We start from the raw sequence: 14,777 nt of genomic DNA, 5'->3' as shown, positions 1-14,777 counted from the left end.
TCCCCAGTTAACTGATGAGTAAGTTAGCATGTGATGCTGCCTGGTGTCATTTGAATACTTGGTTCTATGAGCCAGCTTTCAAACCAATTCTTTTTGTTTTCAGAAGTGGTCCAAACACTTCTTATTTTAAGCATCCGACATAAATAAAATTTAAATTCTGGGTTTGGTATAAAGATTTTCGATTTTCATTAAATGAATTGCTTTACATTTTGGGGACATTGTTTATTCGCTCACTGGCAGAAACGTAGGTGAGAAGATTGATAACGCTCTTAATGTGTACGGCAAATGTGAGGCAACTACTATCAGCCGGTCATTACACCCGTTTCCAGTCTTTGTGCTAAGCTAAGCTAACCAACTGCTTGCTTTGGCTTCACACTAACCATACAGACATTAGAGAGGCATCAATCCTATCCTCTAACCTTGGTAAGAGAGCATATTTCACAAAATGTTGAACTTTTCCGTTAAAGGATGAAGTGAACATGTTAGACATCAGGAAGGGGATTTTCTTTTTAATTAGAAAGTATAATATATAATAATAGTATTGAAAGTGTGACTACGTAACTTCTGCTGAATATTTGTCCCATAAATGAAGCACAAGTAGGTGAGAGTTTGCCAACATTAGCCAATAATGTTCATACCAGACCAAGTAAGGCTGTAATGATAAAACGCCTGAGGAGTATTGACATTTTATGGATTTAACGTTTCATTTGTAAAGAAAAATATGTCTTTTTCATAGTCCTGCTTTAAATGAGCCATTATCTGATCAAAAAACAATGCAGAAAAAGAGCAATGTGTTCACACTCGCACAAAGAACAGGGTTTGGCTACAGCTCTTCTATGCACTGCAACTACCTACTTCCTTTTAAAACAGGGGATGTCCAGCTTCCTGTGCTTACTACACCAAAACCCATGACAACTGATTCACCAAACAGCACTGTTGGCCTGTTTGTGTCAAAACGATACTGCACAGCGACTCAGTGCGCAGTGTTAAAGTCACTAACTGATCCGCAGGCAGTTATTGAGGGTTGTTGGATGTAACTCGAGCTACCATCTTTCACTGGTCTCCTCAGTACCCCTTGTAGTGTTTGCTTCAGCCACACAACAGCTGGGAATATGGCTGTCGCAGTACAGCGTGCCCATTCAGGCAACGCTGGGAAGGGGTTTTCCACCCCGCACAAGCACATACACGTGACACAGACGGACACACACACACACAAAAAGACATGCAGGCAGACTTAGATTAAGTAGCGCCAACATTTTCGTGGTTAGGCTATGATCTGTGTTTACAGCTCGAGGCTGCAGACTCGAGAAGCAAAATACACCGCGCAATAATGAAACATATTTAAAGTTATATAAATCATAAGATAAAAAGTATGGGTAAACAGTCTTTTATTACAAAAATAATGTGCCAGCTCATGAAAAGAAACACAGCACCAGATCTCCAAAAATAAGCATATTGTCAGTTGGGATGCCATCTTTAAGTACAGTTTCAAAAGGTGGATCTCAAACATTTTTTTTGATCCCAAAAGTTTGCCAGAAATATTTCTTGGCTTTAATGGAAAAAAGGCAACAAAACATTTGCCTTTTTCCAATTATTTATGCAAAGAGAATAAATATTAATAGAATAGTTATATATATTTTAAATCTGTTATTAAGAATATATAATTTACAGAACAGAAATATGTAAAGTTCAATCATAATCATGAAACAACTAGTAGCACCACATTGTCAACAAGATGTCTAGACCCAAAACAAGAAGCTTATGCATCATGAATCTCTTTAAAAAATAAAAAAAATCGTACGATCCCTACGATTATTATTTTTTTGGCTAAATGTCAAGAAAGTGCAACAGGTTTGTAATTTGACACATTGAGGTATTTGATATTTGATATATTGCATTGACATCCATTCCCCCACCACAATCACCTCCTGCATTGCCACGGGAGAACACGAAGAACGCGACACTGGATATTACAGATTTAGAAAAGCCTGATGAACTAATTTCTCTTGCAACAGGGGAACTTTGGGTTGTACAGTTTTGCTTCACTATGTACAAACATCTTAAGTCAGTCGTTTCATTTGTCGTCAATTCTCTCCGAATTGGAAACTCCACTCAGGTTAGTTTCTGCCGTGTAGTGCTGCTCTTCAGTGTTCAGTTACTGTCAGTGAGAGATAACTGTCTTTTCCAAATGAGTGTTGTTCCGTTTATAGTTTGGCACACTCTTCACAATGGTTCAGGTACTCTGCAGCGTCCCTGTCGTTGAACGTGGCGAGGCACCGTGGGCACTGTAACTCCGACAGGCCTGGGCACTCGTTCCAGGCAGGGTTCGGTGTTGTTACTGATGCAGCTGCAGGCTGCTGCTGCATCTCAGCAGCCGTCCTCAATAGAGGCTCTGAAGAGTCATTATGTCGCCTTGAGGAGATCCTGTGTCCTATGTGCACACGACACATGGGAACCACTTCTCGGTTCTCTCTGCTGGCTCCCTGCTGAAGTCGAGCACATAACACTGTTAGGATTGCACATACCAAACCTATGTAGGAATAGGCTAACCAAAATAAAGCGAGTGAATGTGTCTAAAGCTGTTTTCGTCCACCTCACCTGTTTGTGTAGCTGCCGTTTTAACTGATTAACCTGCTCCTTCAGGTCTTCGATCTGGCCCTGCGCTCGCTCTCTGTCGGCACGCTCCGACTTAAAGTCCTCTGTGTAGATGAGGACCTGAAGAAGGAAAATAAAGAACCTTTAGTCTTGCGTCCTCAAACAAAATCAACAACAGACGCCACAATTGCAGTACACTCTCATGAGACCACGATGTAGCACTGACCTGCTGCTCGAGAGTCTGTATGCGCTCTCGGTCTTGCCTCCTCATCTCCTCCACTTCTCTTCCCAGATGCTCACACTCGCTCATCTTCTCCTCCAGTAAGCCGTTGAGCCTGGAAATCTCATGATGAAGCAACCCGGTGCTTACAGAGCCCAACCCAGGCATCAAGCCCTGCCCAGTGGTCTCCTTTAGCCTCTGACATAAACCTCTGATATAGTCCTCCCTGCTGGAGTCATACTTCTGCCACTGAGAATTCAGACCCTGTACCTAAACAAAGGAGCAAACAAAAAAGGGTTACACCTTCTGATCTCGAACCATGTTCTGTATGACATTCAGATGTTGTTGCACGTAAGCACATTGGTATTGAACTTTTCTCAACAACATCTCAATATCTTGTATAAATATTAGTAATAACATGCAAACGGGTTCTTGGTGAGGACTTACATATGCCACTCGCTGCTTTAGCTGTTGATTCTCCTCCTGAAGTTTACGGATTTGGGTGTTGACACTAATCATGTCAGAGGACTCTGTCGTCTGTAGAAAATGGTGGAAGAGAAGTTACAATAGGGCCCCTCACAGAAAAAAAGGGTCCAGTGCACAAGTAAATAAAAGACACCAGTCACTCCAACGAAGCCCAACGTATACAAAAAACCCATCCAACACAACCCAAGCGTCACACACCTCCTTAGACTTTTGCTGCTGAAGCACAACCTCCAGGTCTTCTCCCCCCTTCTCCTTCTCCAGCCTGGCCAGCAGCTCCTGGCACACTTTCACCGTCGCTCCGAGCTGGCTGCGCAGCTGGTCGGCCTCCTCCGCCAGGGATGTGCAAAGTACGGCTCTGGTGGCCTCGGACCGCTCCCTCTCCTCCAGGGCGGACCGCAGCCTCTGGATCTCCTGGTCCTTCTCGTGGTCCGGCTGACACCTGATGGTCTCTAGCTCCAGCTCCTTCTCTCTGAGCTGCACCGTCAGCCTCTGGATCTCCTGGGAGGAAGGCAGGGGGGGGGGGAGAGAAGGATTGCATGACCACATGAGTTTGTAGTGTGTTATGTTATGGTGGATTTTATATGGAATAAAAAAAAAAGGGAAAACGTGTATTGTTGTTCTAATTATAGGTAATTAATATTTTGTTTATCCAAATTGTATCTATTAGGATGTTCAGTAAAGAATTTAAAATGAAAACAAGGAACATCACAATAACCTACAGCTCTATAAATCTCCACATAATCAAAGTTAAATATTCAAAACATAGATTTAAGGTTTTTTTTTTTTTTTTAAAGCTTATTAGCTCTTGCCAACATGTACCTGTATCACTGTAACCTTACTACCTGTTCTCCATTAGCCTCAACTGTCCACCAACACTCAATGTGCATCTGGAACAACACCACTCAGCATTTTTAAAGACATATTTTGTTGTTAGGTTTCCTTTACCTCTGCCTGTCGAGAAGCCTTGAACTCCACATCGTTCCTCTTCTGTTTCAGTTTGCATATTTCTTTGCACAGACTCTCCAGCAAAGACTTGGACGGCCCGACGACCACAGACTCGTTATCTCCCACCGTCATGTATATTCTCTCGTATCTCCCCAGCCTCGCCTTTAAATCTGCGATGATATTGTCCTTTACGTAAATCTGTTTGTTCAGAAGGTCGATTTCCTGTCGCGTCTCATGATACAGAGAATTCAGCGTGCTGTAACTCCGGATCTTGTCCTTCAGCATGTTGTTATCCGTGTTTATACTGTCGTTATCCATTGCAGACATCGTATAGATTTGACACAAGGATCAGTCAGTTGTGTGTTGTTTTTCTTAATAATCCAGCATTTGACGTCTCTGCTCTGGCCGTATGTCTTTAGAAATGCACCGAGGTAAAGTGTGTCGAAGCTTTGGCTCATCCGTGTCGAGTATAATACCCCCGAACTGTCTTAGGGGATTTCCTAGGGAACTTCCCCGCGGACTTTTTTGAGCTGGCTGCTCTCAAAGATTCACCGTCGACCGTCATTGGGGAGGTAAAAAAAAAAAAAAACACAGACACACACTCACACACCAACAACGGGGTTTTATAGCCCTGCTGGCACAAATTGTAGAGGAAAAAAAAAAGTTAGGCTAAAGTAAAGTTGAAGCTAGAACGGCTGAAAAAGAGCTAGTGGTGCTGCGTTCACATGCCGTCGTAAACTCGGAAGCTCCGAGCTAGTGGTGCGATTTATCAACGCACCCAAATAGCAAACGATACGCGTTACTATACAATAATAATAATAATAATAATAATAATAATAATAAAAAAAAGGAGTAGTTTTTGGGGGTTTGTGTTTTTGTGTGTGCAAATTGGGCCACATAACCAAGGTGTATAGAGGCCAAACGTCCCTATCGTGCAACTCATTTGACACACAATTGTTTAATGCCACCCAAAAGTTGTCATACAACAGGAAAAAAAAAAAAAAAAACCGATACATGAAGTCCCCCCTTAATAGTATTCGCTAATATTTAGCATGGAATGACAAACAATACTTATTGATTATTAAAAAGCATAAATTTTCCCAGCGGTAGTTTACAGGGTTTCCACGCATCCCGCCCCCTAAACGTCACAATCAGTGCAGTTGGAGTATCAGCAAATTTCCCATATACTCCAGTCATTATGATTGTTTGTTCATTTTCTCTCGAGGGGTCTCATGTTTCCCATAGCACTGAAGGCATCATACGTTCTCTTCATTATGATGTAATTAAATTATTCCGTTGAGCAGCCTGTATTGCGCAGCCTGTATTGCGCAGTTGTGGCCTCACCACTGGGTGTGTGATTATATTATTAAAGCTGTCCAGGCTGATTCATGCAGCATGTCTGACCATTTAATGGCTTTTAATAATCCTGAGGGACATTTCTGCTTTCTGAAATTTTGGAAGTAGAACAATATCTCTTACTGTAACACAATTAGTACATTGTTAATATTAGGACATTGTGGCCACATGGTACTTGACATTTACCATAAATAATCTTAATTTAAAACAAACAACGAAACTGATATAACACTGTATAGTGACTATTTTTGTGAAGATGCTAGTATTTCACAAGGCAAGTATGCATCACTCGCCTTATGGTAAACTGGCTGGCTAATCCACAAATTGATGAATTCATTCAAAATGTAAATTAATTAAATCAATTAACAACAAAAAATTCTTGAAGTCTTGAAGTTGCAATTAAAAGTTAAAAGTGCAACAGATGTAATGTATATAAAGTAATAAAAGTATCAATACTTCAGTGTAAAAATTTAAGTAAAGGCCAGGCAATATTACTTGAGCAAAAAGAAAAGTAAATGTACTAATTATGTACTCTGTCAGTGCTGAAACAGTTACACATTAATGATTTATTATAAGTTGTTTATCTACTTAGTGTTCTATAGTTTAATCAGCAATGCTCGGAAGTAGCTTGAAATGATATATTCAGTACAGTAGTTGAGTAAATGTCCTTAGTTTGTATCCACAGCTGTATAATCTAAAGGCCGAACTTGCAGGCCCAGTCCACGCAATGCACAATACACACAACCTATTGTTGATGGACTGAAGCTACGCAAGGAAAAGCTCCATTGGACTCCTGGACCGCAACAACACTGAGCATTATCAGGTCAGAATGAAACCACTGTCTAGACTGTAGGTGTACAATTAAAAACTTTCAGGCACTCATCAAGGAGGCCTCATCAGCTCTACTGGCCGGTGGGGAGTCCCAGGTATTTCTGGGTCATAATGTCACATGAGGGCTGTGGAGTTGAGTCATTGAGGTCAGTCATATGGCAATCATGTGACACTTGCCAGGGTCACTTGAATCAAGGTGTGAAGTGTGTAAAAGCTAAGTGGGATGAGGTGTTGGCACTGTAAGTGAATTTATAGGTTATTGTTTACTTTCAGTGTGATTCAGAAGACAACCGGTGAAGTATCTGAATGTGGTACCCTCTCCTCAGGAGGTATACTGAATATAGATGGCCTCGGGTGGAAACTTTTGCAAATCTTTCACAATTTCCTGATCAGATTTTAAAAGGTTATACTATGAAAATAAATATACACTTTTTTAAAGAATTAGTTGCAGCCTTAGTTTGCCACTTTCAAAACTCTCATTGAGTAAATAAAGTCAAATATAGGTTTATTTTAAATTAAACCAGTTACATTAAGACAAAATAGCAAATACATCAGTTCAAATTGAGTCTTTAGACGGATGATTTAAAAAAAAAAAAAAAAAAAAAAAAAAGGATGACAGTTTTTCCAAAGTGTACAGGCAAAGACAATAAGTGTGACCTTTGGCATATTTTTAAAGAATAAAATTACCAGTTGGAATATTTTTAAAGCCTTGGAGCTCATTCATACCCACAGTTTACGTTCCCACAGTAATCAAAAGGACTGGAAAAAGGAACAACAAAACAAGAGTCACATGTTTCACAGAATTATTTGGTCAAAATAACAGTTGGTATCAAAATACAGGCATATAAAGCCTAGAGTCAATATGTAACTTATTATTTAACTGACACTGCGCTTACAGGCCAGGATTTATCTCGCATTATAGGCCTCAATTCAGTTCAATGGTGCAAATATTTCATTAGTAAAAAAATCAAATACAGACCTAAAATGTGTTGCAAAAACATTAACGAGGAATATTTAAATAAATTGTATTAAATTTAACTATAAACATTTCTTTAAATATTACTAGCAACAAAACGTTGCTATGTTTTTCCTGACTAGAGTTTACCATTAAATTCCACTAGAGGGCAGTGTTTAATAAAACATACTGTAGGTTCATTATCTGCCTTGTAACTTTGGCCATTAGGATTATTTATAAAACTGGTATTTGTGGGTATTGGTTTCCTGCTACACACGCACACACATGATAAAATGAGTCATTTCAAACATGTCGTTGGCAGCTTTTAATAGCTGAAAACTTTATACAAGAATAAAAGACAGTATTTGATATTTACACAGTAATACTTTCAAAAAATACTTTACATTACACACACACACACACACACACACACACACGACCACATGATTATTTGCGCTTAACAAGTTACTTCTCATTAAATCAACACTACCAACCAAAGTTCATCAGCAATACCTAAAAATATAACTTGTGTCACTCATCAAAACAACAGGATGAAGACGCAAACCAAAACTGAACATTAAAAGTTTAAATGAAATATGAAAGTCTGGGAGTAGAAAAATATCATGTTTTTAATTATACTGTGGTAGAAAAGTATGCAGTGGCTCAAGTACAAAAAAACAGATTAGCAAGAATATTAAAATGTTGAACAGGAAGAGAATATAGCCAGCTATCTCTCATTTTTGCTTGAGAAAACAGGAAGGAATACAAAAACACACATTATTTTGTCTTTGAACGTCACACTACCCACACTCAATATGTATGCACCACACAGTATGAATCCATTCTTGTAATTGTGTCTGTAGAGCTATGGCAGAAAATATTTTTTATTGGATGCAAGTTCCCTTTTTAGGAAGACTTAAATATCATACAAGAGTGGGTTTTTTGTTCCTTGAGGCCTTTGAATCTTGTGATGTTCTTTTTTTTTTTAATAAGTTTTGAATATTCCTAAACAAACAACTGCTGATGATTTAACCCTGTTTGAGGAGTTTCATTTTTAAAGTTATGGTGAAAATAGAAAATGTCTTAAACTCACCCCCACTGCAGGCAACATCTGCCAGTAATTTTTTTTTTTTAAAAAGTCAATCATGTTTAATCCTGGATTCAAAGCTCTGCTAGTTTTCACTCTAGCCATATAATTATGATTCCTTTACACCTGGGACACCAGCTGAGTGCAATCAACTGCAATTAATGAGGCGACAGCAAAGACACACAGCTTTTAAACTGACCACTAGGGGGTGCCCAGAGCCCACTAAGTGCAAGATGAATGAGAGCCAATGGATGAACTTCACAAAATCTCACATTGCTACAATTTAAATGACTTTTTTTTCCTTCTATATTTGCTTACATCTGAGCCTGTGCCAGATATAAATGTGTGCCTTGCTCAGAAGACATTTATAATCTGTAGCCGTTTAAAAATATTGATGACTGTAACTTGAGCATATTCAGAAATAGCACCTCTCAGGACATGATGAAATAACAGTTGTAATTGCAGAATCAAATAAAATGACAGCCAGCCCCAGATATGCTATATATTGCCTATTTTTTTTAAGATATTGGGCATTTGAACTAAAAAAAAAATCACTGGAAAACACAGAAAATGGTGAGTTTTTTTAAAAGCCAAAGAAACATCTTTGCTGGAATCTAGAGAGGAATCTATGAACCATAATTGCAACTTGAGTGACAACTGGAAAGAGATAATTGAAAAGAGCTCAACTAATGTTTTTCTTCAACAGTGGCACATGCAGTTGTTTTTTTTCCCTTCTTAACACTGCAGCTTGCGGATGCTGCGGGAAATCCTCTTAAACTCACGCTGACCCTTCTGCCAGCGCTTCAGCGAGGTGATGACCAGATGGCCATCCATCCTCTGGCCCATGACCAGGTAAGCGGCGTTGATGTCGTTCATCTCCTCACAGATGCACTGCAGGCCGTCCTTCAACCACAGCACCGTCTTCTTCAGGTCGCGCTCTGTCACACCGTTCAGCTTGTAAATGGTCTTGCTCTTGGTCTCCGGCACTATCTTGGTGTCACCGTTGATGTAGGAGATCTCCTTAACTTTGATCTTCAGAGCTTGATGCAAGCAGGATAGAAAATAAGGATTGGAGACTGGAAACTGTATGATCATAATGTTTGACATAATGAAAGCCATCTGAGAAGCTTTAAGGCCAATGTGTGTGTACACTGTGCTGAAATACATGCAATACAGGAGATAAAAGTCACAATACACACTCTTCCTTTGGACTTTCTAGTGAATAAAGCACATTTAACAGTGGAATTTCTCCTCATGTTGCCTGAAATCTCCTGCTCCCTCCCTCTATGGCCCCCTGAGCTTCACCTTGGGAACTGCTGCAATAGGTGGGAGGACTTACCAAAGTCATTCTTACACAGGTTGTCAACAATTTCGTTGTCGTTTTCATCTGTTTCCTTGCAAGCATCACACACTCTGGGCACTTGAACAGAAATTAGACATGGTAAATGGGGCATAATTCAACACACAATGTTATGTACTGTGCAAAATAAGTAGGACACACATGAATCCAGATGTGACCACAGTGGATTCTGCTGCAATAAGTGCACAGATGAGTGAATATATTGAACAGAAAATCCTGCTGTGCACACATTTATGTTTATCTCTGTGCCACTAAGTGAACTGAAGACATGGTAAATGCTTCTAAAATACAATTCTAAAACTCACCTTCTTTAGTGACTGGCGCAAAGTTCTCGTTGGAGGCAGGTGGTATGCACAGGTCATTGTCGAGTGGGAAACGGTCGCACTCCAACATCTTAGGCCAAGGGAAGCCAAACGCGGACATCACGGGGGCGCAGCCGTGCTTGACGTTCTCGCACAGAGACCTGCACGGCTGTATGGGCTCGTCCAGATCGTCCAGACAGACAGGAGCGAAAAGGGAGCAGAGGAACTTTCTTGTGTCGGGGTGACACTGCTTCTGAATCAGCGGGATCCAAGACGAAGCTTGCTGCAGAACCTCATTCATGGTTTCGTGCCCGAGCAGGTTCGGGAGGCGCATCTCTGTGTACTCTATATCGTGGCACAGGAGGAGATTTGCAGGAATTGCCTTGCAGTTATTCTTTTTGAAGAATAATTCATGCTGGCCGAAACTGTACAATCCGTGGATAGCTTCCATGCAGGGTATTGTTATCACCCACAACACTGTCACTGTCGAAATAAAGGCTTTCATTTTGAATGCGCGTAAAAACCTGCAAACTATAAACGCGTAATCAGGGGTTGTTGGGCATCAGTCAGCGTGGATGGAGCCTCTGTCAGTGGCCAGCTCCTACTGTAACAAGAGGTTTTCTTCCAGGCATGTCTGGGAGGAGTCTATATATTGTGCGTAAAGACCGCTTCTCCATTCAGCACTTCCTCGTATCAGGTGAACCTTGTGCACAAATGTGTCTCCTCCGTCAAAGAAAAACCCCCAAATTCTCACTTTGTTGCTCCTCTGGGTCCGACAGGCATTTTTTGATTTCTAATTATAGCTCATAGTATTTTATCACCAGTCGTTTTTCTTAACAATTTCCCCTCCCTATTTCATACCCTGCCCTTCATGGAAATAATAACAAAACGTGTCTGACAGGTTTTCCTCATTACGCCCAAATCAACAGAAATATGTCCTGAGTGATCCCTTAAACTTGCTGTTTTTAGACCCACGCTGTAAATAGTTTGGGAATGTTGTCAGTAGGGGCATTTAGCTCAGTTCAGTGGAGCGTTAATTTTCCATCATTAGGAGTTTAGTGGTGAAATCCTCCGGGCAGGTCTGCAGGTTCATGCCACATGGTGAAATATTGATTTGCCCCTGGTGTGAGAAGCAGACCTCCACTCAGCACACCCAGGGGGGAAACCAAATCTGCCTCCTCCTGCTCTGCAGCTCTGGCTCCTATCCGCTCTCAGACCCCCTTGAGCTACAGTCTGGTCTGCAGACAGCAGTGTGGTTCTTCTCAGGCTTGACCTTCCTCTTGCTCCCTCGGAAGAAGCTGAGTGAACACTAATCTTGGATGTGATGTCTGTGGAATTTCTAGCTAAAAGGGTCAGTTCACCCAAATTACAGAAACATTTTCCCACTTAGTCCTTGTGGTTTCTAGATATTCAGATATTTTGGGTTTTTACTTTGGAGATATCTGTCACAGAGATTTCTGCTGCCACCCAAATACAGTGGAGATAAACTGAATTTAATTTGTAATGGTGAAAATTCAACAGTTACATGTGTGTTTTTCCCCCCAAACCAAGGACATGATGAGCATTAATCTATATATATCTTAAACTCATCTAGTGTGCAAAGTACCACATGTCGATTCCTGTATTGTCACAATTCAGTATCTCAGAACCTCCCAACTTCTCCACTCAGCAACTCCCTCAATCATTCAAAAAGGTTATGAGTCACTTGTTTTAAGTAGAAGGAAAAAGAATTTGAATTGAAAACACAGTTGTAGTTCATTTGCTCTGAATTAAACCTGCCATTAAAGTTTATGGCTCTACGTGCGCCAATTTCTTTTTTTTTTTTTTAGCAGAACTGAACAAAGAGGATATTTTGGCAAGAGCTCCCACTTCACATGTTTTTCTTTCCGTATGAAAACAAGACAGAACCTTTAAAGGAGTTGGTGAACCTGGCATGTATAAATAATGTTTTATGAATAAAGTGCTGCACCCTTAAATTAGGTGTTCAATTTTTTTGCTACTGAAGATACAGTCAGTGTTTCCCAACTCTGGAACAAAGGAGTCTGAGTTCAATTAGATGCCTCATACTGACTCATGAATCCAAATTACGTCCATAGTAGCCTAAATATACTGACTACTGTACAGGAGAGAAAAGCTAAAGTAGTAAGGGCACTGCTGACTAGGGTGTTACTTGTTTCCAGTATGACTTTGAATATTTTTTCTTTATATTTAAAGTGCAAGTTCACCCAAACTACGTGTTTTCTCACCTATCTGTAGCCGTATCTAGACATATGGACAGTTTTGGTTTTAATTTGCAGAGGTTATGAGCTATATGTCTCTGAAATTTCTCCCACCACCACAGTATAAGGTTATGTTTGGGGTGAATGGGATTTATTATGTGGTGCTCAAAGCTTTGAAAAATTACCTTCAAAACATTCTACAGCAACATAAAGTGTCTTTATAATCCACGGATCATGCTATGAACATTCTCATATGGACTGTTTCTTCAGGAGAAACTGTTCAATTAAAACTGTCCACTGGGATGTAATTTGGGTCAACTGAGCCTTTAAACCTGCAATAAGAATTGTTGGTCATTTGGGTGCAATACAAATAAGCTGTAAACACAACACTGACATATTATTACCATCTATCATATTTACACATCCAGCAGATACAGAGCAACATTAGCATTCATTTGGAGTTATGTTTCTGTTCACCTGAAGAATTTTTCCCGATGGACGTATCTAGCTCTTTAGCGACTAAATGCTCCATTAAGTTCACCAACTAGTTGCTAACTGTGTCTGTCTACCATGTGGTGCTGTTCAGGTAGCGTACAGTGGGGTTTTTTTGAGCTGAGAGTTTTACAGCTGCAGCTGAAAACGAAGGGAACGGCAAGAGTGAACCAAAACAGTGAAGTTGTGGGCTGGAAAACTAAAACAATGAGCTAATAGAATCTAAATAGCTGAAGAACTGAAGAGTTATTATTCTCTGCGGGCTCATCGCTACGTGTGACACCTTTCACACAATACACAGTCATTTGATCCTGTTATTATAAAAATACTGGTTATAGCTGCTTTGAAAGAGCCAAAATGTCCAAGCCTATCAGGACTAAGCTGGCATTCAGAGCGAGAGTTCAGCCTTGCTTTAGAATAACACAAGGGGCTGCATTTTGGGGGTGGGGGGGTCTTGTGGCACCAGCGCGACATGAAATATGATCCAGCAAGTCCAGCTTGAGTAACAGATCCATGAATTGAAAGGATTATCAGATGTGAAAACAGTGCACAGTTTATGACGCTCTGAGATGAAGAAATTTGATCAATCGCAGCAATTATGAGGTTTTACATTCACCACCACATTGCCTGATGTCACACTGCCAGAAAACGCCATGTTTTTTTTGCCTTAGCCCTCTGCATTGACACCCCCGGCTGCGCCACTTGACCTGGCCTCATTCAAATGGATAAGAGGATCGCATTTAGAGCCAAAGTTGGTGTGAATGCGGCCTACGAGTATTAGAGCAGGGACCTAACTGGTTCTCCAGTCTGTGTCAAAGGTTTAACTTGCTTTAATAGGGCAACTCTCCCCCTCTTATCCCCTTCCCTTCAAAGTGTGTCAATTCTATTCAGGTCTCTGTAGAAACACTTTTACAGCCATTTACGGACTAGAGCCCCCTATTAACCTGCAACGGGACTCCCTTTAGTTGAGCACTTGGTCAGCTGGCTAAACTGTACCTGTGGTGTTGCAGGTCGCATGCTAACCTTTCTTGGACGACTAAATGTGATCAGCTATAAACAGACTCATGATGGACTAATGTACATTTAAACTGTTGTGGTCCCATAAGAGTTTGAATATACATATATATTAAGGCAGTAAATGTATACAAAACATGTGGTAAAGTAGTTGAAATGACACATCCTGGATACTTCAGCTCGTCTTCTAAAATTACAAGAAACAAAGACTATAAATGATGGAAAGGATCCAAATAGGGGATAAATGGACTGCAATAAAGATTGGATCAAACCGTAGCAAGCATAAGGCTTTAGTTCTCCAAAAGAGATAACATGCAGTCTTTATTAACAATACGCTTTCACAGACAGTTAAGGTCAGAGGCTTGGGATAGAGGTAAACTGATCCTAGGCCTGTGCGTAAAGTCACCCAGTGGGTTCCTCATGTGTGAAAATGAGACACAGCTTGCTGGACCAAGTGGTCCATCTGTAGGCCAGTCTTCCCCTCCACTACCCACAATGCTGTACTCCTGTCCTTCCTTTTTTTCATTAAATATCAAGGGCTAGACTGCTGTCAAAAACAATCACAGAATGTATTGTGCAGGTTCAAAAGAAAACCATATCCCAGTGGAAAGGTTTAAGGAATCAGTTCATTGAATGTTCATGAAGACTCAACTCTCAGTGTGAGGAGGATCAAAGCCATCAGACTGCTATAAAGTAAACCAACCCAACACTGATTTTAGGCAGACAGGCAAATCTCCTCCATACAGGATGTTGGGATTTTAATCACTATCTGATTAGAACAGATTAGAGTATTGGTCTGGTTATATTCTGTATTTCTATATTCTATCTTTATATTTCTATATTATATTTATTTTTTCTATGTTTAGATAAAGTAACTTTAACCTCAATGAGAAATATATGGGCACTGTAGTTTGT

The 14,777-nt window shown here is 40.3% G+C and overlaps 2 protein-coding genes across 4 annotated transcripts; both read right to left on the bottom strand.

Annotated features, from left to right (window-relative positions):
• Positions 1-1,371: 1,371 nt before the first annotated feature.
• Positions 1,372-4,857, bottom strand: tnip2 (TNFAIP3 interacting protein 2). 3 transcript variants are annotated; one of them, XM_051385009.1, is made up of 6 exons: positions 4,247-4,857; positions 3,500-3,712; positions 3,263-3,352; positions 2,822-3,085; positions 2,599-2,715; positions 1,372-2,486 (listed from the first exon to the last, which is right to left on the bottom strand). In XM_051385009.1, the coding sequence occupies exons 1-6, from the start codon at positions 4,571-4,573 to the stop codon at positions 2,205-2,207; spliced, it is 1,293 nt and encodes a 430-aa protein (XP_051240969.1). In that variant the 5' UTR covers positions 4,574-4,857; the 3' UTR covers positions 1,372-2,204. The 3 variants fall into 3 exon arrangements, with proteins under 3 accessions (XP_051240969.1, XP_051240968.1, XP_051240967.1); XM_051385008.1 differs by having other exon boundaries at positions 1,372-2,483; positions 3,500-3,799; positions 4,247-4,856; XM_051385007.1 differs by having other exon boundaries at positions 3,500-3,799; positions 4,247-4,853.
• A 2,841-nt stretch (positions 4,858-7,698) lies between these two features.
• Positions 7,699-10,890, bottom strand: sfrp2 (secreted frizzled-related protein 2). The gene is made up of 3 exons (XM_051385010.1): positions 10,141-10,890; positions 9,815-9,895; positions 7,699-9,515 (listed from the first exon to the last, which is right to left on the bottom strand). The coding sequence occupies exons 1-3, from the start codon at positions 10,640-10,642 to the stop codon at positions 9,211-9,213; spliced, it is 888 nt and encodes a 295-aa protein (XP_051240970.1). The 5' UTR covers positions 10,643-10,890; the 3' UTR covers positions 7,699-9,210.
• Between the last annotated feature and the right edge of the window lie 3,887 nt (positions 10,891-14,777).

Source organism: Dicentrarchus labrax, unplaced genomic scaffold, assembly GCF_905237075.1.
Source record: "Dicentrarchus labrax unplaced genomic scaffold, dlabrax2021, whole genome shotgun sequence".
NCBI classification, from domain to species: Eukaryota; Metazoa; Chordata; class Actinopteri; family Moronidae; genus Dicentrarchus; species Dicentrarchus labrax.
Note: the sequence above shows the minus strand (reverse complement) of the source record. Positions and strands in the feature narration are given on the sequence as shown.

What these genes read in the sequence shown, in the direction of transcription:
- sfrp2 (XM_051385010.1), bottom strand. Translation starts at nt 10,642, where the DNA reads ATGAAAGCCTTTATTTCGACAGTGACAGTGTTGTGGGTGATAACAATA. An exon ending in TGCGCCAGTCACTAAAGAAG is followed by an intron (nt 9,896 to 10,140) that starts GTGAGTTTTAGA and finishes TTTCTGTTCAAG; the next exon opens with TGCCCAGAGTGTGTGATGCT. An exon ending in CCTGTGTAAGAATGACTTTG is followed by an intron (nt 9,516 to 9,814) that starts GTAAGTCCTCCC and finishes GCTTGCATCAAG; the next exon opens with CTCTGAAGATCAAAGTTAAG.
- tnip2 (XM_051385007.1), bottom strand. Translation starts at nt 4,573, where the DNA reads ATGTCTGCAATGGATAACGACAGTATAAACACGGATAACAACATGCTG. An exon ending in AGGCTTCTCGACAGGCAGAG is followed by an intron (nt 3,800 to 4,246) that starts GTAAAGGAAACC and finishes CCTTCCTCCCAG; the next exon opens with GAGATCCAGAGGCTGACGGT. An exon ending in AACGGCAGCTACACAAACAG is followed by an intron (nt 2,487 to 2,598) that starts GTGAGGTGGACG and finishes GCTCGACTTCAG; the next exon opens with CAGGGAGCCAGCAGAGAGAA.